Below are 24,823 nucleotides of genomic sequence, written 5' to 3' on the forward strand. Positions count from 1 at the left end.
GCAGTGAATGCTACCATGAGGGTCCTGGACTTTAAGCTCTGACCTAGTAGCCTAAATTTGGCCTTCAGGACCTCTCTCCTTTTCCCGAAGACATTGGTACCTACATGTACCACAACCACTGGCCCCTTCCCAGCTTTGTACATAAGCCTCTCTAGATGTCTCGAGCGATCCGCACTCTTGACACTCAGCAGGCAATTCACCATCCAGTCATCACAAATTCAAATCTCTCTTTCTAATTAGCAAATCTCCCATGACTATAATCTTTCTTCCTAATAACAGGGGTCCCCTCCCCTGGAAGAGTATCCTCAGTGTGAGAGGATACAATGACATCATCTGGAAGGTGGGTCCCAACTGTAGGATTTTTTTCCCTCTGCTCCAGCTTGATGTTCCCTTTCCCCTTTGATGCTCGTCAGCAGCACAGCAGCTGTCAGACTGGGGATTGGGACCGCTCTACTGTGTCCCAGAAAATCTCATCTGTATACCTCCCTGTCTTCCTTAACTCCTTCAGTTCAGCCACTGTCATCTCAAGAGCCCGTACTCTGTTTCTGAGGGCCATGACCAGCTTGCACTTTCCCAGAAGGCAGGGAACTGGATAACTACTCTGCTGCTGGACTTCTGTCTGCATTATTTTTACACTTGTGTTCGTGGGCTTTGTTTTGTTTTGAGGGGGGCATTTATTGGCTTAAGTGTAGAGAATGTTTGTTAGGTATATATGACTGTCATACACCATTTCTATACACTGCTGTTTTATATATTATATTTAAGTATTACAGGTGTATATGTAGAAAATCCATACTAATATCTACACACACACAATAGTATGTGATACCATGTTATATATTTTTATATTTATATATATTTATATATATAATACATACTTTGTCACACATTGTAATGTATTAACACTTGCATTAAATATTTCTTAATTGTATCTAAGGTAACAAAGATAACAAATTGTAACAAAGATAAAAGATCAACATCTGTTTGTTGATATTCCTAGTGTATTTCTTTGGGTAGAAATTTCTAGATGAATTAATGTTCTTGAACAACTCTATGCACTTATGCATGTGCATAATCCCATACATGACATTTAAGTATAGTAATTTAAATGGTTTCAAACTGAATTTCAATATTAGAAATATAAATTTTTAGTCTTGCCCTTTGATTCTTAGTATATCAGGCATGGCACTGGGTATTGATTGGTCATCTATAAAGCAGTTGACAGTTTCATTTATCAACTGTAAAGGGTAAATTAATTGTTGTTGTTAGAAAGCATTGTGTCCTACACATTTAAAAAGATTTAGCTATTATCCAACCCACTTTAAATGAAACATGACCACAGCGTAAGGCACTAATTTTAATAAATCTTTGTTTCTTGTAATTAGGCAATATTGAATATGCTGTCTTTAAAATATGGGTATGTATGAATTTCATTTATATAGATGCATTTGTGTGTATATGTACTAAATCTATAACTTTATGAAAGAAATGTAATGTTTAACCTATTCAGCATGATGCTAAATCTTTGGTGAATGGGTGATTACATATAGTAGAACATTTCTAGTGAGGTCACTCTTCTTTCCAGGGTAACATTTGTTGAATGAAAGGCAAAATCTTGGAAATAAAATTGTTTTTAAACATTGCTGTAGCAGCTGTTTAGATAAAACAGCTATATACCTGGTTTTAATATTGTTAAAATATCCCAGAATCAAATACACAGCCTGGTGGTCCAAATTCTGACAGGATTTTGGTTTTACCACGCTACTGTATTTACAATCAGAGATATCAGCCTATTTAATAAAAGCCACATTTGAAATAACTGTGATGAATAGGAAACTTTTCCAGGAAAGTGCCCTCTGCTTCTGGCATTTAAGATGGCATTTGAAAAATAAAAGGCTGAAATTTTAAGTGTTCACTAATCTTGTCAACCTTGGACAAATATCTCAAAAAAGGCCCTAAAGGCTGAGATCAAAGGATCAAAAGTGCTGAACATTCAAGGTATTTACAGTTACAAAGGTAACCCACATTTGAAAATTTTGGTATTAATCATGTTTTGATAATGAATAAGTAATCATTTGTCAATCCATAACCAATTAATTCATAACTGACCATTAATAGAAATGTTAAGGGTGATTATATGTTTAGCGAGAGGGATTCTCTCAAGTCTGGATAAGTTTAATAATAAACCTCGGATAAGTCAATTTTATTTTATTTCTTGGTTATCGGTTAGTAAAGACAGCACATACATAGAGAGGCATACAGTTACCAACAGCTGTGGAAGATCTTCCCTGCAGTTCTCTGACAGTCTGTGTCCAGCCTGCAGATGATCTCATTTCCTTATGATCTTTTAGTGTAATTGTACCCTTTGTTGTTCTCCTTGTTTATCATTCTAACCCTTAACTGTTTCCTCCCTTTTTGCACTTACTTCTCCTTATCTCTAGGTTATTTCCTAACACATTTTGCAGTTGATGTGGTAAAATATCTTCATATTTTGCAGTTAAAATTGCAAAAAAAAAAATTTGTAACGGAACTTTTAAAAAAATATGCTGAAGGTTAACGTGTCTTAGCAGCAGAGCATCGTGGGAGTCTTGCTCCCAGGCAAGCCTTAACATTTCTTGGCCTATATTAAGTGTCTCCAGGGCGATTTAAAGATGTAGCACAGATCCAAAAGCCCACTGAAATCAACGGGTGTCTTTTCCCTGAGTTCAGTGGGTGTTGGGGCAGGACCCAAATGACCAGTCAGTGCAACTTACAAGCATAATAATAATAATGTGTCCAATCTTTGAAAATAAGCCTAAAGAACCCTTTTAAATATACTTGGTGAGTTGGTCATTATTTTTCCTCTACAAACACTTGATTGTGTGTGGGAGGGGGAGGGAGGATTTTATCTAGCAATTCAGTTATTTTAATAGTCATTTTAACTGTAAAATACCATGGTGGACACATTCACTGCAGAGGGGTTCTACCTCAGCCCCCCAGTATGCTGGCAAGAAGGGCAGTATTGGGAGAAAGAACTACAAGTTCCATATTTAGGTGGGTGTATGTTTAGGTGGAGTCCTATTGCCCTGCACAAACAGCGTACAGGTGCATTAGACACTATATTCCAGACCATAGACTAGAATAATGACTGTAGAGGTCTGCTATCTGGGTTCATTCCCTACCCCCGGGCTAGGAAACACATATTTTGGCCACTGATTTGGCTTTATTAATGAAAAATGAATTAACCTTTAATGACTAACTCTAATTTTAAAATTATATTGGTGATCGCCATTGTATTGCCATGATAAACCCAACCTAAAGTTTTCCAGTCTGCGGTATAAAGAGCAATGCAAGATGGAGAGCATGTGCAGCTATTCAGTCCTGTAAGGCAGAGATTTCAGAGTGGTCTTCAAGAGCCAAAGCCATGTGGCCTTTCTGAAAGGTCGTCTTTTATCAAAATTCTATCCACCAGGGAGTCATGAGGTTGGTGAGATTTAGAAATACCTCACCACAGCACACCTTCAAAGTGCTTAACATAATAGCAAATAATAAACAATGGCATTTTTAATGATGTATGTAGATTGACTGTTCTTGGACTTTTTCTATAAAACAATGTTCCCCTGAAAGATACAGAATTGGGGATTTTTCTCAATTTTAATGCAGATCAAGATCATTAAAATGATAAATGGCTAAAATTACATGGAAATGGCATCTGACTAGACATGGTTGATTTTTTTTATTGTGATTATATATTTATTTATTTTATGTACCTGAACTGCAGAGAAACACATTATATGGTTTAAGAAGATTAGTGTTGTGCCCAATGACATTTGATGCTATGTGTTAATCTCAAACTTTCTCGGGAATTTGTTCCTCCCACGTTGATCTAAAACAATCCAAATTTGATTATAATGCTGGCATTCTGCATAAGCCACTTACTCCAGAAGGTTTTGGGGGAAGGTTGAGGGCCTGTTCCCAGAGATGGTTCATTAGCTGAGGGTGAGTTAAATTGATTTGTTCCTTTGGAATGTTTCTGTTTAATCCTGTGGGTGCATTATGCTGTTGCAGGATTAAGTAAATGTAAAACCGCTAGATCTCTTGTACAGGAGTCCTTTTAGTGTTACTTGTAAATAAATGTACAACTTGTTTTCTGCCCTCAAATTGCTTAATTATTGTTGCCGGCCTGGTAACATGCTAGGGCCTTCCAAGTCAGTGTCCTATTAAAGGAGAAACCAGTGACATGGAGTCTGCAGATATTCTTAATGCAATTTGTTTATTTTACACTATATGTACCAGTCCTAGAACAGAAGCACTCACAAACAGCATGGAGGCAATAATTTGTTTCAGGAATCTCAGCTCAAACATCAGTGCCTCATTCCCAGGGAGCAATTTTGCCTCGAGAGTCCACTCTGATTAGAGAGATTAAGACAGAGAGCAAACTCTTTTGCTGCTTGCCACAACTTCCCAAAAAAACCTGCTTCAGAAAACCAACAACGCAGGCATTTCTTCAAGAACTGAATGATGTCTGCATGCTGAGAAAAAAGACATTATAAAATTGTGTGCTACAGTTCCACCAGGGGACTCCAGCCACACCGGTACGTAACAATTAAATAACCAGACATTGACTCACGCAGGTATCTTTTGATTAAACATTTGTAAAGATAAAAGTAACTGTAGCCTATTTGGAGCATTCTTGGTACAGTTCTCCACTTCTTCAATGTGCCATTCATTGAAGTATTAATTTCCATTATGGTCAAGACTGTGCCAGTTATATGTAGTGGAATCCTCTTATAGTGGAGTGAAAGTCCCAGATTGCGTAAGTGTGTTTCAGTTGACTTTCACTCTTCTTATGGTGGAGCTTCACTCAGTTTATAAGTTTCAGAGTAGCAGTTGTGTTAATCTGTATCCACAAAAAGAACAGGAGTACTTGTGGCACCTTAGAAACTAACAAATTTATTTGACCATACGCTTTCATGGGCTACAGCCCACTTCATCAGATGCATGTAGTGGAAAATACAGTAGGAAGATATATGTGTGTGTGTGTGTATGTATATACACACACAGAGAACATGAAACAATGGGTGTTACCATACACACTCTAACGAGAGTGATCAGTTAAGGTGAGCTATCACCAGCAGGAGAGAGAAAAAATTGTACAAAAAGTTTTTTTCTCTCCTGCTGGTAATAGCTCACCTTAACTGATCACTCTCGTTAGTGTGTGTATGGTAACACCCATTGTTTCATGTTCTCTGTGTGTGTGTGTGTGTGTGTGTGTGTGTGTGTGTGTGTGTGTATATATATATATAATCTATGTTCCTACTGTATTTTCCACTGAATGCATCCGATGAAGTGGGCTGTAGCCCATGAAAGCTTATGCTCAAATAGATTTGTTAGTCTCTAAGGTGCCACAAGTACTCTTGTTCTTTTTACTCCGTTTATAGCAAAGTTTCATTTCATTCAAAGGATGGATCTTAGATGAGGAAATTGAGGTGTGTTTACCATTTGTTAGCTAGCATGTTTAGTAGTTAATATGATTTTAAACACCGTTTTGTGCCTAGTGTAGTAAGTAGTGTTAAACTTAATACCTGGGGGAGAGGGAGAGGAGCTTTTTTCCTGCCAAATTGGGGTACAAACTGGCATAATTTTAAAATTGGCACCTTTTGTTTATGACACTTCAACATTTTTCAGCCAAAAGTACCCAACAACCCCTGCTCTCATGCCCTCCCATTCCCACCCCACCCCACAATATTTTGTGGCAGAAATGACAAATTTTGTATGTAGATAATATTATAAATACTTGCAAAGTGCTGTTTTTACACGTGTATGTGGCCTGAGTGTCAAACCCATCAAAATCAATGGGATTCTTGACTTCTGTAGATTTGAATTGGGCCCAATAATCACATTGAAACTTGGTCGTTTGATAGAGCTGTAATAATAAAGGTTCTTTTCTTCCAGTAGAAAATGTGTGATAGTTTTGCTTGAAAACTAGTAAAAATGACTTAGGCCTTGCCAGTGGTTTTGTAGGCAAATATCGGGCCTACTCATAGGTATGTGCTTACTGTTATATGTGGAGGTACCCAGATTTATGTAGTTGATGCATCTCGAGCTATAATTCATTTAACAGTAATACGTCCATGTTATGTCTATTTGCGCTCACTCCTTTTAAAGCACTGGGTTGGATATGTAAGCAATAATAGATGAAAGGCCATGCAACCCATAAAGGCATACCATGGGTGCATTATTGAGGCGTGAGGTCAAAGGCTGAGTGCTTCCTATACTCTTGGCACCTTTAGTGCAGTGATCACACGTGCCATGCAGTACCTTATTGCTTTTATAAAATGTCTTGCTTGAAGGAAAAGGGAGCATTACTTTTTGACATGTCAAATGGAACTTGTTTATCTCATCTGCCACATTGTAGCCATAATGTCAGAGTGGAATACTCCAGGTCCACAAACCTACTTCTAGTTTTAAAAGGCAGTATGCAAAGAGGTGCTTTAAGACTTAGGGGCAGATCCTTAGCTGGCATTAATTGGCATAGCTCCATTGATTTCAGTGGTGCTATGACAGTTGACGTTGAGTATCTACCCCCAAGTCAGTTGTAGCCATGAGAATCTAAAATGCCAGCTATAATGTGCAGAAAACCAATTGCCTAAGTAAAGAGCTATATATTCTTATCAGCACATGACACCTAATTAGACTGGGTCAGCCGAACCATGTTTGTTCCAGTGTATGGTAAAAGTTGAGGGATCAGTCTTTCTGTTGCATTGGTGTAAATCCAGAGAATTGCCACTGAAATTATTGTAGTTGAAATCAGAATACAGTCCTATAACTTGAAATCAATGTGTACTAGATTGATAGTGTGTTTAAAGAGGGGATAAAATGGTTTATCTGGTTTTTGGTTTTTGTTCCCCCTTCCCCAAACTTGCATTATTACATTCATATAAACCAGTTTGTGGGCTTTCCCGCAGACTGCTATTAGAACCTGTCAGATGATGTTTATTCCAGAACAGAGCAATGTAAAAGCTATGAAACATTTCTACCATTACAAAATGCTGTATCCAGTTTTACTGACCTCATAACTGTGCCATCAATCATCAAGCTGCAGACACCTTAGAAAGGTGTGCATATGTCCTCTGCATTTCACTGTCAAACTGAAGGTATACTGATATGTAAAAACTGCCTATTGTGGTTCGCTAAAGCCATCTGCAGCATCATTCATGCTCGCAGAGTTGAGTTTGAATGTGAGTGCAGATGCTTCCTCCAGTGCTGATACATATGGATTCCTTTATCTACTACATCCTTCATTTTGCAACCCAAAATTCAGTCAGACAAGAATGCTGTCATCTGATTTAACCTGCTGTCATGTGAAAATTTAATGGTGCAAAACCCTGTTAAACACTGAGACCAGTGGTTTGTGGGTTTTCTGCTTGTTTGTGACAATGAATGGCCCAAATATGAAATATGATGTTGTGACTTTGGGTGCAACCTCTGCCTGAAACTCCTAATCCAGCCTGCATTTAACCCAGTGGCATGTAAGTCCCAGGAGTTCAATTAATCAAACTGGTTTGTCAAGTCCTCCTCCCTCCCCCTGGTACCAGTTTAGAGAAACTACAGATCTAATCTTAAATCATGTCCCAGTTGGCAGAGAAGATGTATGAAAGGGAGACATTTTATCAGAAACCATAGCACAGGAAGATGGCCGAAAGGAATAAATGTTTATATGCTGGGTCTGTGTTCTTTCTTTTCTTTTCTTTTTTTTGGCATCCCCATTAATAACAGAGCACGTTTCCATTTAATCACATCTTAAGCAAGCTGTGTTAGGAGTCAATGATTGCATGTTTAATCGTGGAAATAAGCACCAACGAAGCCAGTCATTCATTCTTACCTCAAGGGAGCTATATTTCTTGGAAAGCACTGATGGAAAAGTCAATGTGTTTGAGTCTCAGCTGGGGCATAAAACACATAGCACATTTTGTTTATGCCACAGTGTTTGTCATTTCAGTGTGCGTGTCTGTGAACAGGAGAGTTAAAGGTACATTTGTGAGCTTATATTTTGGTTTCCATCATTCCAATGGCACATACTTGCATGATTCATTCTTGTCTCTTTTGCCCTATTGATGTTATCGTGGTTGGGGGCAGGGAATATGAAATGTTCCTTAGATATGGGAATTAAGAAATATGACCACTAGATGAAATTACTCAGGAACTACCAACATGAAGGGATTTGGAAAAGAAAATACTCCAGTAAAGGGTATATTAGGGAATTTAGCTGAAACAATGTTTGATTACTCCTGTGTGTTTAGAGAGATTATATGAGGTGATTGAGCTTATAAGCAAAGGGGGAAGCCTGAACCAAAGCACTGGATCTTGACACTGTTGAAAAGTTTGTATCCATGTGTGAACTTTGTTTTCCAACCCCATCTCTATTTAGGACACATCTACACTTTGAGCTGGAAGTGTAAATCCCAGCTTGAAGAGACATTTCCATGTGAGCTCTGATTGGGCTAGCGTGCTAACAATGAAGTGTAGCTGTAGCAGCATGAGCAGTAGGAGAGGCTAGTTTGCCTCCATTACGTACCAGTCCAAGTTACTATGACAGGTGGTGCAGGATTTTTTTTTTTAACTGCTTGCTTGTTTGATTTAACTAGTGGAAAGGAAGAGAAAAAACATGATCTTTAATTTGTTGAGTTGTAAAGGGAAGCCCTGAGCCACAACGCTATTAGTCAATTAATATTATATCACCTGTTTTTCAAACTTTGTTAGTACATACTCTCCTTTCTTCACTGATAGCATTTATAGTTTTAAGATAACCATGGCATAGAGTATAATGGTTCTCTATTGTACAGTAACAGGAGCCCTAGATCTATTGTTTTCAGTGCACTTAAGAGAATGTATGTCTTCCACAATGTCTTGAGATATTACAGTTGCAAATGCAGATCTATACAAACTTTCTTTCAGGTGATCTTAAATCTTTTTATTTGCAGCCGATAGCTGTGTTGTTAAAATAGGAATAATACCAGTACAAATAAAGGCTACCCAAACCTTCTCAAAGTGTTTCACCCCATAGATGACTTAGGGTGTATTTAATAACATAGAGTGGGATGTTTTCTTGATTGTAAAGAAATTTTTAAAGAAAAAAAAAAAGGCAAACTATTACAACGGTATCCACTTCCTGCATTGAAAAATGAACTGTGGTCTCACAGCTCCCTTGAGTGTTTGGAAGAAGAATAGCATCGCTTAATAATAAAGCACTTTCCTATGAGCGGTGCACATTCATATAATTATCGTTTGCCTGGCAAATTTTCAACCATCAACAGAGAGTTTTCATTGATTGCCTCCTGTTGTAAGGAAGTAATAATACTGCTGTCTCTGCCTTTCATAAACTATACAAATCAGAGAAAACAGAAAGAGCTAGGGAGACTATGTGGAAATAAAATACAGTGTGGTGTGGGTTATTTCCCATATCACTGCATAGAAGTGCAGGATCATGGTCTCTCTGCATAGGCACTAAGTATATAGACCAAGGTTTTCAGAGATAGCGACTGATTTTTGGATGCTCAGTCTAAGACACCTAATAGAAGCCTAATTTTAAAGAAGTGCTGAACCACCCTCTGAAACTGAAAAATCAGACCTTTTGTAAGCTGCCTCAAGTCAGGGACCCCAAATTGCTAGTCACTTTTGAAAATCTTGGCCATTGTGTAGTAATTTGGAAACTAGAATGTTAACATTTTGCTACAGGGGTGCAAATGGCTCAAGCTCCCAGAAACCATTAAATGAAAGCTACGTATGAGAAATATTGTTATAACTAGCCGAAGGTTTGTTAGCCCTGATAGACTGCTGTTGAAACAGGAATTACTTTGAAGTGGTTGCGATCATTGGACCAGAGTCTCACTGAGTTGATCAGAAAGTGACACTATGCTTGATCCTAATCTCAATAAAATCAATGGGAAAACTCCCATTCAATTTGAAGGTGCTGGATCAATCCCACTATACTGTGGTGGGGGAAATAGGGGGAAACTATTATATATAATAGTAATGCAACCCTGTGCCAGGTATATGTGTATGTACACATCTTGGTATAAATCTATACAAAATATGCAGTTGTGATATTTTCCTCCCAATTCTCTTGTTTTATGAATCATGACTGTGTTAGTGAAATAATGACACAGATTCTTGTCCCGTTGAAGTGAATGAATTTTGCCATTGACTTCAGTAGGACTGGAATAAATAATTTGCACTCACCAGTTCTCACCTCCCATAAAATGTGTGCATTACTCCTACTGATAAGACAATCCTGCGGTTTCAATTTTTGTGCATAAATTGAACTTGCTCAATTTCCAGTAATTTGGTGAAACTTACCCTATTGTTTTCTTGCACTGCTAAGTGCTGCTATAATGTATACACAGATTCTATCCTTTGTTTTTTGGAGGAAATATGTAAGAAAGCTAATTAAAGTACAACATGAATTGAGAGCTTGTATCTCATTGCAATATAGAAGGGGAGGTTGAGCTGCAGTGTAGGCATAACTACATGGCAGTTATCTTCTGTTTTTCAGATTTATAATTAGTTTGGCAATTTTGTAACAGACCAGGAAGAAGATAAATCCATCTGTGCTTGTTGACTTCTCAGACATCAAATTTTCAGACCTGTGCAGTCGGTACAAATAAGTTCAGCAGACTTCTAAATGGAGAGAACTGATATGAAGGATGAATGAAAAGACGCCTCTTCACCTCTGAAATGAATCCAAACTTAATATTGTTTTTTCAGTTTCATAGCTGCTTATAAGTGGTGTAGTGTTTTTCTCATTAGTTTTCACATGCACCTGTATTTCAAAGTTCCAGTCAGTATACAAGTACCAAAATATCAGGGCTATGTTTTAACAAGCATAACCAGAAGAAAGAAGTATGAAATGAGATAATCCTTGTTTCCCATGGTATTTCCAGTCCAGTAATGCCTATCTAATAGCGCTGATGATTTAAGATTAGAATCCAAACCAAATCTGAGCTCATAACCTTTTTAGTGGTGCAGTTGAAGTAGATGATAAAAAGAAATAAGAAGAGGCGAAAGAAGACTAAGTTAAATAAATTCAGGCATACTGAACCATCTGTAATTTCCTTTCTCCAATATTTTTATGTCCTGAACTCTCAAAAACATTGTGATATTGGGTACAATTTTCAGAAGTACCTAAGGGACATAAGAGCCTAAATCCATTGCAAGGAAATTGTGATTTAAAAAGAGAATTAGGTGTGTTGTGAACATTTTACCCAGTATGTCATCATTCTTTCAAAATATCAGCTATTCAGATACAGACTTCTTTTTAATGTAGGTTCCTGCCTAGGCTAAATTAAATTTTTAATGTAATGTAAAAAATGTTAACAAGGTTAAAAAATGAGTTTTGATTTCGCAAAATTTACGGTTGGTCATAGGACTTGTTACTATGAGGAATGCCATTGGAATAATAAGTGTGTTTAAGTGTATTATGTGGATTGAGCCTTGGAATGAGCAGAACACTTTGTGTCTTGTCTTTAATGAAATAAGTTCAAACCATGATTTTGGAAATCGTATCTTCTGTCTTGGTTATATGTGTTCCGATGATGTTGGGGACAAATTGGACATGTTCCCAAAAGTTTTTGCAAGGATTGTGAGATCACCCTATCTAGTTCCTATTATTAAACATATTTGTGTCTGGAGAGAGGCTTGCGCTCTCATTGTCTCGCTTTGGTATGACCACAAACCACTTAGAATCATGCCTCTCACTATTCATCCAGCCCTGCACAATCAAGTAAGGAAACAAACCTTGTTTAATCCCCAATATCTATGAGACTTAGTGAACATATCATGCAGTATTTTGAAGAACCGATGAAAGGTGATTAGATTTATAGCCAGTTTGTCTGATACAGTGAAATGTTTTCCCTAGACTGAAAGTCCTTCTTTCAAGAGACAAGGTGGGTGAGGTAATATCTTGTATTGGACGAATTTCTGTTGATCAGAGACACAATTTTTTTAGCTGACACAGAGCTCTTCTTCAGCTTTGTGTAAGTTTTAAACTTTCTCTCTTTCATTAACAGAAGTTTGTCTGATAAAATATTACCTCGCCCACCTTGTCTCTGTAATATTCTGGTACCAGCATGGCTGCAACATTGCATACTGAGTCAAGAATCATTCAGATAAATTAGTATAGTAGTGTGCATTACATTCCTAATTACCAGGGTTGTCAGAGGGTAAGAGTAACTCACTTCAGTTTGGTTTATTGATAGAGGGAGGAAGGGCACAGTATCTACTCCCTCTTCCCTAGATAGCTTACAGTTTTTGAGGTGTTCAGAGATAGTTCCAGCTCAAGTCAAGATGCTGCATTGGCCAACCTCCCTTCTCACTCCGACTCCTCAGTCACTTGCTAAAAAAGTTGTCATAAAGTGCTACTGTTGATATTTTGCTCCATTAGGCAGCCACTTTTTTAACCAACTTTCATTTAGGGTCTCCAAAGGCTAAAGGTTGTGGCTGAAATGTTGCTGACCTTTGGTTGATTGCTCTTGTAATATTATTAAATCTCCTCTGCCTAGAAGCTCATACTCTTTTTGAATAAAATAAGTTAGAACCTCAAGCACCCTTATGTTTTCTTCCACACAGCTCCTTTCATCTGGGACCCTCCACCCTAGTCAAAATCCTTAAAATTATGAGTTAAACTTTCTTCAAGTCATTACTCAGGATCACCTTTTTCCATGTTGCATACAGAAAACAGTAACCTGATGATGGCTAGATATATGGTTAATTGTGATCTCTGCTCCCGATTGGCTAAGAATTATTTTTACTCTGATTTATAGCATACTTACCTGTCTCATACAGGTATTTTAAGAATCAGTGGAGCTTTGAGATCCTCAGATGAAAGGTGCCACATTCTATGCAGCAGAAACACAAATTATTTTTTAAGAAGCATCTATAGTATGCCTGGCCAAAGCTTTCAAACCTGAATACCTACCATTAGGCACCTGGTTAGGCTCAGAAATAAGCACTCTAGTTACTTTTTCTGAAGGTGTGGGACACCATCAATACTGGTCCTCACTGGCAGTTGGAGGAGTTCGACATCTCTGAAAATCAAGCCAGTTCTACTTGTATGTGAGTGCTAAAATTAAACTCCTAAATCCAGATATGAAAATTTTGGCCTTTACAGTGCATTTTGCAGAGAGTGCTCCAGGCACTGTGAAAATGCCCCACTCAGAGATTTACAAGAGGTACACCTTACTCTTGAGCCAGGCAAATAGAATTGTGTGATACCATGACTGGAGACTGTATCCATTGTCTCAGTGAAATCTTCCTGTCCCATCCCTCCCAGTGAAATTCAGCCAGACACTGACTCAAAGCTAAATAAATCTTTTTGTGCCTACAGGTAAATATGAAAAAAAGGTAAACTTTTCTCTCTCATTGTCACCTACACAGTCAAACCTGTCAGGGAAAATACCGTAGGCAAAGTTAGGAGTCATTTTCAAAGCAAATCACTCAGTCTCTGAAACTTAATCTCAGTATGGCCATGTCTCCAAATGTGTTCCCGTTGCCTCTTAATAGGTCTTATGTGAGTGAAACTATTTTCAAAAGAATTTTAAAATCATTAAAATCCTTTGCAGTGCTAAAAATAGGTGCAATTCAATTATAAAATAGCTATTTGCGTTATTGCATACAAAAATAAAAAAATCAATACTTGAAGTTGTCGATAGGCTGCCGGGTTTAACCTTACAGATGAATGTTAGATGAGTCCTCATGGTTTATGCATGAGGATACAATTTAACGCAATCATTAATTCTAGTTTTTATTGTCTCAATAGAATCTAATGGCTAATATAGATAGTACTTCCTGAGCAGGTAGTGCCAGAAATAATGGTCTGGCCTATAGATTTGTGAACCAAGATTTCTATTGCTCTTTCCAGGTGCTGGTTTTATGATCCTGCAGATGATCAGTCAGCTGAGGGGTTCCCAGTTTCATTTTTTTACATTAGGCACAGAAATGTAGGTTATCTTTCCCCTCTTGATTTCAAGTGTATTATCAGGCTGAGAAAAAAAATCTCATATTGTCCAATAATTGTGCAAACTTAACCCTTTACAAATTTGCTGAAGAGACAGCAGTGAATATACATCATTTCCATGTAGACCTAAGTTCATTGAAGTGATGATTTTCACCAATGATGGTTGTTAGCAAAGCACAGAGTGGAGGTATGGAACCTTCTGCAATGAATTCTAGCCTTTTGCTTTTCCTGTCTCTCCCCTCACCTTCCAGTCCAGGGTTAGCCACCAGAACAAAACACATGCAGGTCACTGGAGATCCAGACTTGCACAGCACAAAATAAAGTATGTCTATATAGAACTGAATGGGAATGGACATAATTGTTCATTTTTATATGTCTTCATCCTGAGGTTTTTGCTGCCTTGCATATGCTATAAATTTGACCCAGATGTGACTAGATGCCATTAACTGCTGTATTGATGTAACTTTGTGCTGATGTATATTCCGCAGTCAGTTCCCTTTTCCTATATTGCAGATCTTTACTAGCCAAAAGTTCAACTATATTTGATTATTCCTAACCTTTTAAAAATAGGGTACCCTTAAAAGTTATGGTTTCCATAGACTGCAGAGGTGTTAAGAGACCACATCACTGTGAATGGTCTCCTAGAATGTATTAACTGCTTATGCTAACAATCTGTTCCACTTTGTATTTAGTATTCTGAGTACATTTCCCAGACCTGAAAATCTCTGTAAGCTTGAAAGATTGTCTCTCTGATCCACAAAAGTTGGTCCAGTAAAAGATATTACCTCACCCATGTTGTCTCTCTAATACACCAGGACCAACATGGCTACAGCAGCACTGCATACATGGTTCACATAGTCCTGTACCAAAAGAAAGAAGGAATCTGGGTTTCTGAAGAACTTGCCGAAATCTACAACTATTCTCTCCATCTCTTTTATTTGTGTCCCATGCACGATATCCATAGAATACATAATAGTCTCTAATTGACTAGTGTCACGTGGGGAATGGAGGTATGAGAAATCCAAACAATGTTGGCCAAAATTGCACTTAGTATAGCCATTTGCTTTCTGTCAAACTGCATACTTCTAAATATATGCTCAATCTCTGGGAAAATAAATTGAGAAAAACATTTTAAGATTAACTAACACTTGTTTTTTAAAGTGATGCTTCACAGCAACAAGGCATCCCAACCTTGCCCTCTTGGTGGAGTTTAAAATAGAGAAAGGACACCTCCTATCATCATAGCAATTAAAATGAATTAGAAATACAGAGAATTGCTCTAACTCACCAAAAAATGTAGAGAGAACTTTTCAAATGAACAAATGGGAATTGGGCACTCACCTCTCATTGATATTTATTACGTTGGGGACTGGAGGAGAACTGGACAGGAAACAGTGAGAATTTTTGAGATTTAAAAAAAAAAAAGAATTCCCATCCCAAAATGGGACAAAATGTCAATCTCAAAATTTTTGCAAACTCAGAATCTAAAAAAATTGCTTGGGTCAAGCCAATTGGAAGGTATAGGTTTGCTAATTTTGAAATGTTCTGTTTCAATTTTGACCTTTTGCATTTTTTATATGTTCTTTACTATAAAATAAATTTCAAAACAAAGTCATTTAGCTCTGAAAAACTGAAGTTCTTTGTTTAGAAAATGTCACAATGGGACACTTGGACAATGTTGAAACTTATTCCCAATTTTTTTTTAAATGGGAAATTCATCAAATCTGACCCTTTCCTGTGAACATGAATTTTGTTTTTTCAGGGTTTTGGGGTTTTTTCAGCCACAATATCTAGGTTTTTCTCAATAGAATGCATATGGAGTGCTGCTGAAGCAAATAATAATGAGAGAGAGAGAGACATTTAGACTAAATTAAACCAGGCCAGTTCAACAAAAGTGTCCCAGAAACAGATCTGGATGTATTTTAGTTTAGGATTGCTTCTGCCTACCATTATCTCCTCAAAATTCCTGAGAAATTGTAAGTATCATATTGCATGAAACATGTGTGTTCCATTTACATTGCTGCTATTGCAATAAAGTCTATCACTCACTATCCCTTCTGTCATTTTTACATGTTTGCTACAGGTGACATGCTACCAGTAATCTACTGAACTCTCTAAATTTCAGATATAAACTTAGGCTATGTCTGTACTTGGAGCTGTGGGTGAGTCCCAGCTTGAGGAGACATACTTGGGCTAGCTCTCATCAAGCTAGTGTGCTAAAATAGAATGTAGCCATGGCAGCATGAGCCCGTCCTCCCATTGGTGCTGTGGTCTGCTAATGCAATAACGGCACAAGCTTCACTCAGTGAAGTAATGGCAGAATCTGATTTCGGTCCTCATAAAGCAAAGAGTATTGGCTAAGACTTTATAAGGCATTGTCTAGGCTCAAGGCATAACCACATACAGGGCTTGAGTCACATGCAACAGGAGGAGTTACTCTGCGTAAGGGGGGAATTGACTCCCTCATGATGTTCAGGGGGAGGACAGCTTTAACTGACACTGGGGCTACAGAACACCTTAAACTGTGCTGCACATGCCCCTTTCTGGCTAGAGCTGCAGCTGTGGAGTGGAGGTGCACTGCTGCAACCTCTCTCCAGGCAGAATTTCTTCTGCTGCAGGCCTTTGGCCCTGGTTTATTGTGGCATAACTATAGGGTGAATCAAACTCTCAGCATACTGAAGCATCCAATATGCATAGTTCCCTTGTAATACCTTACAGTGGGTCATGTTTTAGCTCAGAATTTTTTTACTTTCAAATTTTTAAACAGATAAACAACAAACTTCCTTTTCCTAACTGTTGTAATTAAAAAGGGAAGCATTTATCTCTCTGCAGTGATATGTACTGTAATACGTACATACTGTAATATATCAGCTATCCCAATGGAGCAGTTATGATTTAACCAAATTTTATATATTAGATCCATTCACAGATGTTCTAGTAGTGTCTTCAAAGTGAATTATTATAGTACAGAGTCTACATAATAGCGCACATGCTCTTGATCACTATTAACATTCTGCCTTCTTACTCCATATCTCCTAATAATTCTCAACCAGGACCATTTCTGAGATGGTTTCTATTCCTGAGATTGCTCTTTTTTTCCCCCTGAACACCAGTGAGGTGATGAAGGCTTCTCTAAAGAGCCTCTCATTTAAAATTCTGCCACTGGATTGAGTCCCCTGCATGAAATGCAGCTTGTCTCCTCTCTGGCTACTGTTAAATCAATCCTGTCAGAAATGACATATCCCTGGGACTCATCAAAATATTTCTGAAGGGCAATTTGATACTTGTGGAATGGACAAGGTATTTTCAAAGAGTTTCCTGTGGAAAGATAACTCTTGCAAGGTCCTAACTCCACATGTCCCTCCTTCATACTATAGGAGTTGAACTCTGTTCCATACTGTCTGTATACTCTTCAGGGACTAGGTATAAAGATTTCCAGCATGTGACAATATAGTGTTCTTGCCAAGTAGCTTCCTTGGTTTTTGGTCATGAAGAAGTGTTGGTGTTTAGATAAGTAGATTCCTTGATCTTCTCTTCTGCAAGGACCAGAAAAGCACAGCTTACTGCAGACTAAGTGGGAAGAGAGGAATTTTGTGGGAGACCCTTGATTGCAGATATTGGTAGTGTATCCCTGCCACATGCTCCAAGTCAAACGTCAGGGAGATGAATATTCATATTGGACCATAATGGCCAATAAACAGTAGTCAAAATAGGGACACAGTGCTAAACCCCCCATCTAACTGATTGTTGAAATCTGATGCTGTGCCACAAATGGTGGAATATTAACAGCAGACTCCCATGTTTGTCAGCTAATATCATTTTCTCCTCTACTCTACAAATGTCCTGGCTTTAGAGTCAGGACTGATTAGGGGCATGTTATTAATGTAATCATACACCCATTTCAGTAAGGCATAGAGTAAATTCTTCAGTATGGATTTTGTTCCACATCAGGGAAAGGTTTGTTTCTCATAAATTGTAACACTAACCCCCAACAATATGGAGAAGGCCTGAGTAAATTTTGCTAGAGGAAATTGGTTGTATCACATATGTATATATTATTAGTTGAAGGAAAACCAACTCTTGTTCCAGTTTCCATATTGCTGCTGAGAATCATTTTCCCTATTATTTTAACTCTCAAACCAATTAAAGCTCTGTTAATGCAGTTCATATTTCAGCACATGAAATGTGGTGGGTAAGATTACCCATACATCTAGCAGAATAAGACTAACCAGAGCCAGTGGTTGCAAGTTGAAGCTAAATGAATTCAGACAAGAAATAAGGCACACATTTTTAACAGTGAGGGTAATTAATCATTGGATCAACTTACCTAGGGATGTGGAGATTCTCCATCACTTGAAGTCTCTAAACGAAGACTGGACATCTTTCTAAACTATATGCTTTAGCTCAAAGAGAAGTTATGGGCGTGAAGCAGAAATTATTGGGTTACATAGATTTAGACTTTGGTCTGTGTTATGCAGGATCAGACAATATGATTATAATGGTCCCTTAAAGCTTTCCAAGCTAAGACAGAACCTGATAAAATAGAACTGGTTGAAATTTTCCAAGCTGCAACTTTTTCAACCAAAATGAGAAAACAAGTATGTTGAATACATGTTATATAAGCAACTGTATGAAGTGAGTTCCTGTGCACCCTGTGAGTAGGGCAGGAAGACGTTGGAATTTGGCTTTGGTTCAGATAAGCCATTGTACATTTGAACACTTAGCTGAATCTGACCTGAACAATTTGAATCTGCAAAACTCATCTTTTTAAAAATCTGGCTCCTTGGAGATTAGATTTTTTCTTTTGATGTTTGAACTGCTTCTCGTTCAGGTCAGGACTCAGAAAAAACAGAAAAATAGGTGGTAATGTATAACATTCTCACTTCTGCTCCCGGCCAAAAACTAGAAGTGTCTAGCAGAATGATTAGACCTTAAACAAGTTTTGTTTTATTCCTTTTTAGAAATGAACTTTCAAGTTTTAAGTGGGTTTCTTTCTTTGTTGAAACTGGTTCTCCCAACCCTACTTTCAAGACCCAATGCCGTCGGCAAAGTAAGAAGAGTAGCGGGTGCAATGTAACTGAATTTTCAGTGATGGTGATGATTTGTCAAATATTTTTGACATGTTTAGATATCAATTGTCTTGGTTAATTAATCTTCAAGCACATCTCTTCCAATTAACTGTTATCCAAAGGACAGCAGTTATACTCTGAAAGATGACTGTGAATGTTGTATGGGATCCCTTGTTTATTTGTGTCTGTGATTTCCTACCAAATTTGCTCCCTTTATAAATAAAAAAGATGTTTCTTCTGGCACATTGCCAACTCAACTTGGGATCAGAAAGTCAAATTCTGCTCTTGCTCATTATAGACAGTAAAAAAGGTGCTGCAACTTGAACACAGCAAAAAAATTATCTTGTTTAGGAAGCTTAGCCAGGGTTAGAAGCCTATCCCTCCTGCAGCATAGATGGCAGATGGATAGTTTATTGAGTTGGGTTTGAACTTATCAAAATTTAAGGAATGAATGTAATCTATCACAAGAAATGAGGAGAAAGCTCTCCTTCCGCATAACAGACTGTGCATATAAACATAGAGTGAGGTATGTGTGTGTGTATGTATTTATAATCATTATGGTAGAGTTGTGACCTGAACTACCTGTTGCAGCTACAACTCTTGCAATGGGGTAAATTAAGCAGAAGCAATACACAAATGGTGGTTTACAATACCAGTAATTAACGTCAACAGCATTGTGTAATTTTGTGATAGCTGCACCATTAACAAGTGTGAATGTCATTGTATTGGGTCAACAATTCAGAAATAACAGTCTTAGAAAAATAGCTAAATAAAGTACTGTAATGTTCCAAACATTCTAATCTCTATGAGACGTTAATGTGTTGAAAAGCTATATTGTTTTAAATGGTAGCTAGCTTTGCCACAGCTGAGGTGATGTAATTATGTTCCCAAATGAGGAAAGCACTTATGCATACGTTTAAGTTCCAATGAGAGGTAAGCATATATTTCAAGTTCAGAATATTCTGAAGTGCTGTCCCAAACAGGGATGTGTTCCTGAATCACCATCAAAGCCAAGACCCAATAAAGCTGCTAATTACACTGCCAACATTCTATTCCAAGGGTTTTTAGTTTTGAAGAGGGGAAAAAAATCACACTTTCCTACTAGCAATAATGTATCATGTTCAGCTTACAAGTGAATTTATATTTTTAACACATTTCACAATAGTTGATCATGCTGCTTTATATATAAGCCCTAAACATCTCTTTCAAAATTCTAAGCTTTATTTTCCACATTACCCAATGCCAGATTAGATTTTGGATTGCAGCCTGTTTTCTAGCATGTGAGTTCCTACTGTGGGTACTAGTTATGACAATTTGGGTTTGTTTGTTTTAAAAAGAGGAAGGTTAAAAATACAATGAATTACTAGTCCCTGTACAATTTAAAGCCATGATCCTGTAAACACTTAGGGGCAGAGTTCAGAGCCAGATTTTCAAGGGTCCAGATCCTCAAAAACGCTCAGCACCCAAAATTCTGAGCTCTTTTGAAAGTCTAGCTGCTGATGAAATTCAAGCATTGGAGTAGCCACTTTACAGTGAAACTTTTCAGATGCATAGAGTTAAACATGTTCATTAGTTTGCAAGGATCTCAGTTACTTAAATGGAATCAAGGTGTTCTGAAAAGCACATCAGTGTTATAGACCTCAGGGTTCGAATTAAGTAAAATTCTCGTGTTGAAACACAGAAATCATAATTGCTAACATTTTTTGACAAGCCTGGTTTGCTTTCTCCTTGTGATAGGCCCACTCCTTGTAAGGTGAATGATATTTGGCTCAGTTGTCCGTTACAAACTTTACTGGCCTAACTGAGAAGGAATAGTGGCTCTCTTGAAAATGCACAGTGGTGTATTTTAATGTTTTAATTTTTAATCAACAATCAATTCAGTACAGTATTAAAAGGTACATAAAGCAAACGTGTGTTTGAATTGAATCATAGGAATTAGCAATTGAAAAGTTCTATTAGCTCATGTAGTCCTCCCGCCTACTACTGGATAATTTATTTGGATCTCACCAAGAGGTGTTTCCCCCAGTATTCAGGTTAAATTTAGACCATAGGCAGGGACCTTGCCTTCTTTTTGGTTTGTATAATCTTATCTTCATTAATTTACCTCTATTTTGTTATTTCTTTTACCACCTTAAATAATTTTTTTCACTCCTCTTTGCATCTTTCCGATACAAGTATGTCTCTCCTTAGCTACGTTAAACATATTTAACTCTTGTATCTCTGAAAATATTGAGTTGCAATGACGTGCGGAGATAATGTTTGCATGACCTTCAGTTAGAAGCAACAGTAGATTGAATGGGCCAAAAGTATGTCTTTAAAGGTGCCCTTACTAACAGTGTGTGCTGCTGACAAAAATCTCAGTGCTAAGTATCAAATGCAAATTGTTTTGGAGAAAGAAAAGAAAAGAAGTTGGGGAATGGGGGGGTCAGGAGTCACTGTTTTTTAGCTTCCCCCTCCCCCACCAAAAATCTATTATATGCTCTTTTTAAAAGATTACAACTGGCTGCCTTCTTAATTCAACATTACTTTGGTAAGTTTTTGCCTGCTTTATAAATTTATTTAATGCAAATTACGTATAACTAAGTAACAGTCAACTGTAAAACATGAGGATGTGATTCCATGCAGCAGTGCTGATGATGTAATCATGAGAGAGAGTACTGTGGCTTGTGTAGTGTTTCCAAGTGACATCATAGGCCTTTAATTCACAGTGGGTTTGCCATCTTCCTTTTCCTTCTTTAAAATGGATCCTTCAGTAACGTGCAGCTGAGGAAATGTTAGCCCATTGCTATTCTGAAGATGCTTTGGCAGCCTACTTCCCAGTTCTGCTGGGGCATCATGGGAAAATGTCCAGTAACAGTGGGTCCAGTTTTGAGCAAAAAGGGCTTTGCACCAATAAACTGGACGAAGTAATCTCTTTTATTGGACCAACTTCTGTTGGTGAGAGAGACAAGCTTTTTGAGCTTACGCTGAGCTCTTTTTCGAGTCTGGAAAACTAACTCAGAATGTCACAGCTAAATATAAGGTGGAACAGATTGTTTAGCATTCCAAGTCAAGAGGCCCATTTATATCCCTCCAGTCAGAGGGAGGAAAAGAAGGGGAGGGGAGCAGCTAGAGGGCAAGTGTTGTAAGTGGGTTACAGATTGTTGTAATAAGCCATAAATCCAGTGTGTCTGTTCAGTCCATGATTTTTAGTGTCCAGCAAAGTTATGAATTTAAGCTCCTAGACTCATCTTTTGAAAGTGTTGTGTAGGTTTCCTATGAGGACTCATAGGTCAGATATAGGGTGATCATTTTGTGAAAAGTGTTCACTCATAGGTGATGTGGTGGTTTTGTCTTTTTCCTGTGTGAGTTCATTTGAGAGTATAGTGATTGTCAAGTCACTCAGATACCATAGACAGTGCTGTGAGGAGAAAGTCCAGGATATACACCGTGACACACTCAACAGTGCCTTCACCAAACAAGGACACTCCACCACAAAAATAGATCACATCATGGAATGGCCCACCCAAATACCTCAAGAGAACCTGCTTCAATACAGAAATAAAACTTCCTTTAACCGCACACCCCTAGTTTTCACCTGTCCCTACAAGGAACCCATAGTATCAAACAACTACAAGCCATACACAATGAGAACCCCATCCTGAAAGAAATCTTTCCTGATGCGCCAATTCGAGCCTGCAAACAGGCCCCCAACCTCCCCAAGCTCATCATCAGAAGCAAGCTCCCCACAGACCAGGACAGGCCAAATCAAAGCTGTACCAGACCCTGCCAGAACAACATGCAAAAACTGCAGATATATTTCCACTGCTACAATGATCAATACCCCCCCCCCCGCACACACACACACTACAACACACCTTTCAAGATCCAGGGGTCCTGCACATGCCTATCACAACATGTATTGTATCCATCCAGTGCACTAAATGCCCTAATAGCAACTATGTGAGGTGAAACCAGACAATCACTACGCTCTCAAATGAATTCACACAGGGTGAATGCATCCTAATTAATGTAAATGTCTACAACCAGGGAGAGGAAATAAACAGTACAGAGGCACAATGGATCAGTCAGATCCATTGCATTAGAGAGAGAGAGAAAATTCCTTAATTGGTGTTATCAATCCTGAGTTTTTATATCTCTGAGACCTAAAATCTTTGTATGAGTTGTAAATTTACTTAAGCACCTTCATGGGGAACAGAATATTGATAATAGAGGGCTCTTCAATCTACTGGCCAAAGATAAAACAAGATCCAGTGGCTGAAAATTGAAGCTCGATAAATTCAGCCTAGAAATAAGGTGCAAATTTTCAACAGTGAGGGTAATTAATCATTGGAAGAATTTTATGAAGGGCTGGGGTAGATTTTTTTCCATTTCTGAACATTTTAAAAACAAAATTGGGTGTTTTCTAAAAAGATATGCTCCAGCTCAAACAGGAGTTAATTCAGGGAAGTCCCATGACCTGTGTTATGCAGGAAAGTCAGGGAACGTCTACACTGGGAGGGGGGATCGATCTAAGATATGCAACTTCAGCTATGTGAATAGCGTAGCTGAAGTCGAAGTATCTTAGATCGAGTTACCTACCATCCTCACGGTGCGGGATTGACGTCCACGGCTCCCCATGTTGACTCCGCTACCGACGTTTGTGTTGGTGGAGTTTCGGAGTCGACAGGAGCATGTTCGGGGATCGATATATTGCGTCTAGATGAGACGCGATATATCGATCCCCGAGAAATCGATTGCTACCCGCCGATACGGCCGGTAGTGAAGACGTACCCTCAGACGGATTCCTTCTGGTCTGATAATCTATGGATTTATTTAGTGGAGTGGAGTACCATTTAATTTAGGAAAAGGGTATGGTGGGTTGGTTGGTTTGTATGGGCGAGGAGGTGTCCACAAGAAAAAACGCTGCTTAAAAAGAAGTCCACACTAAGGCAAAGTTTGAAAGCCGCTGATGTACTTACACATTTTTTGTCTGGATAGAAATTGAGTGTTTGGACTGTGTGACTTGAAAGACTGAGATTCAGCTTAGGGCAATACCTCCTAATGTTTTTTTCATCTAACTGTATTTATTTCCTCAGTAAGCTTTCACCATAAATGATATTATTCAGAGAAGAAAACAATTTGTGTGAGAATGGAAAAGCAGCTGGGAATTGCTGATGTGAGTTTATCTGAAGTTTGACAAGAAATGCTCCATTAGGCTCTCTGCTGTGGCTATGGTCTTGTTTACAACTAAGCAATTTGGCTTCCAGGGGGAATTCTCATTGCTTGTACATAAATTATGGTCAAATCCTCAGCTGATACATTGAGGTAGCACCATGGAACTCAGTAGAGCTATACCAATTTACACCAGCTCAGGATCTGGGTCTGCTGTTATATCTTCCTATGAACTTACTCGATGGAGCTTCCAGTTCTTTAGAAATGCACCTCTTATGACAATGTCTACCCAGAATTCATTCAGCTTTAACACTTCTCCTGTTGTTTGTGTTCCTTTGCAGCTTCCTTTGGTCTCTACTTCCCTAGGAAAGATTATTCTGAGACTGTCTACATTGATCAGCCAGCGGGTACGCCGCTACTGCACATCCGTGCCTTGAGGGATTCACATGGGGAGGTGGCCCACTTTCAGCTGTGCCAGCATCTCTTTATCTATCGCGTTGGAGCCTATGAAAATCATTGGTTTCAAATAAAAGAAAAAACAGGGCTTCTCTACCTCAATAAGAGTCTGGATAGAGGAGACTTCGATATCTTGTGTAAGTCTGAGAGA

General features: G+C 38.2%; 1 protein-coding gene across 1 annotated transcript in view; it reads left to right on the forward strand.

Annotated features, from left to right (window-relative positions):
* Positions 1 to 24,823, forward strand: part of RET (ret proto-oncogene) — a 125,515-nt gene that overhangs the window by 45,634 nt on the left and 55,058 nt on the right. The window contains exon 2 of the mRNA XM_045024421.1: positions 24,558 to 24,809. Within this exon, the coding sequence (XP_044880356.1) occupies positions 24,558 to 24,809 (252 nt within the window). The remainder of the gene's footprint in view (positions 1 to 24,557; positions 24,810 to 24,823) is intronic.

Source organism: Mauremys mutica, chromosome 7, assembly GCF_020497125.1.
Source record: "Mauremys mutica isolate MM-2020 ecotype Southern chromosome 7, ASM2049712v1, whole genome shotgun sequence".
NCBI lineage: Eukaryota > Metazoa > Chordata > Testudines > Geoemydidae > Mauremys > Mauremys mutica.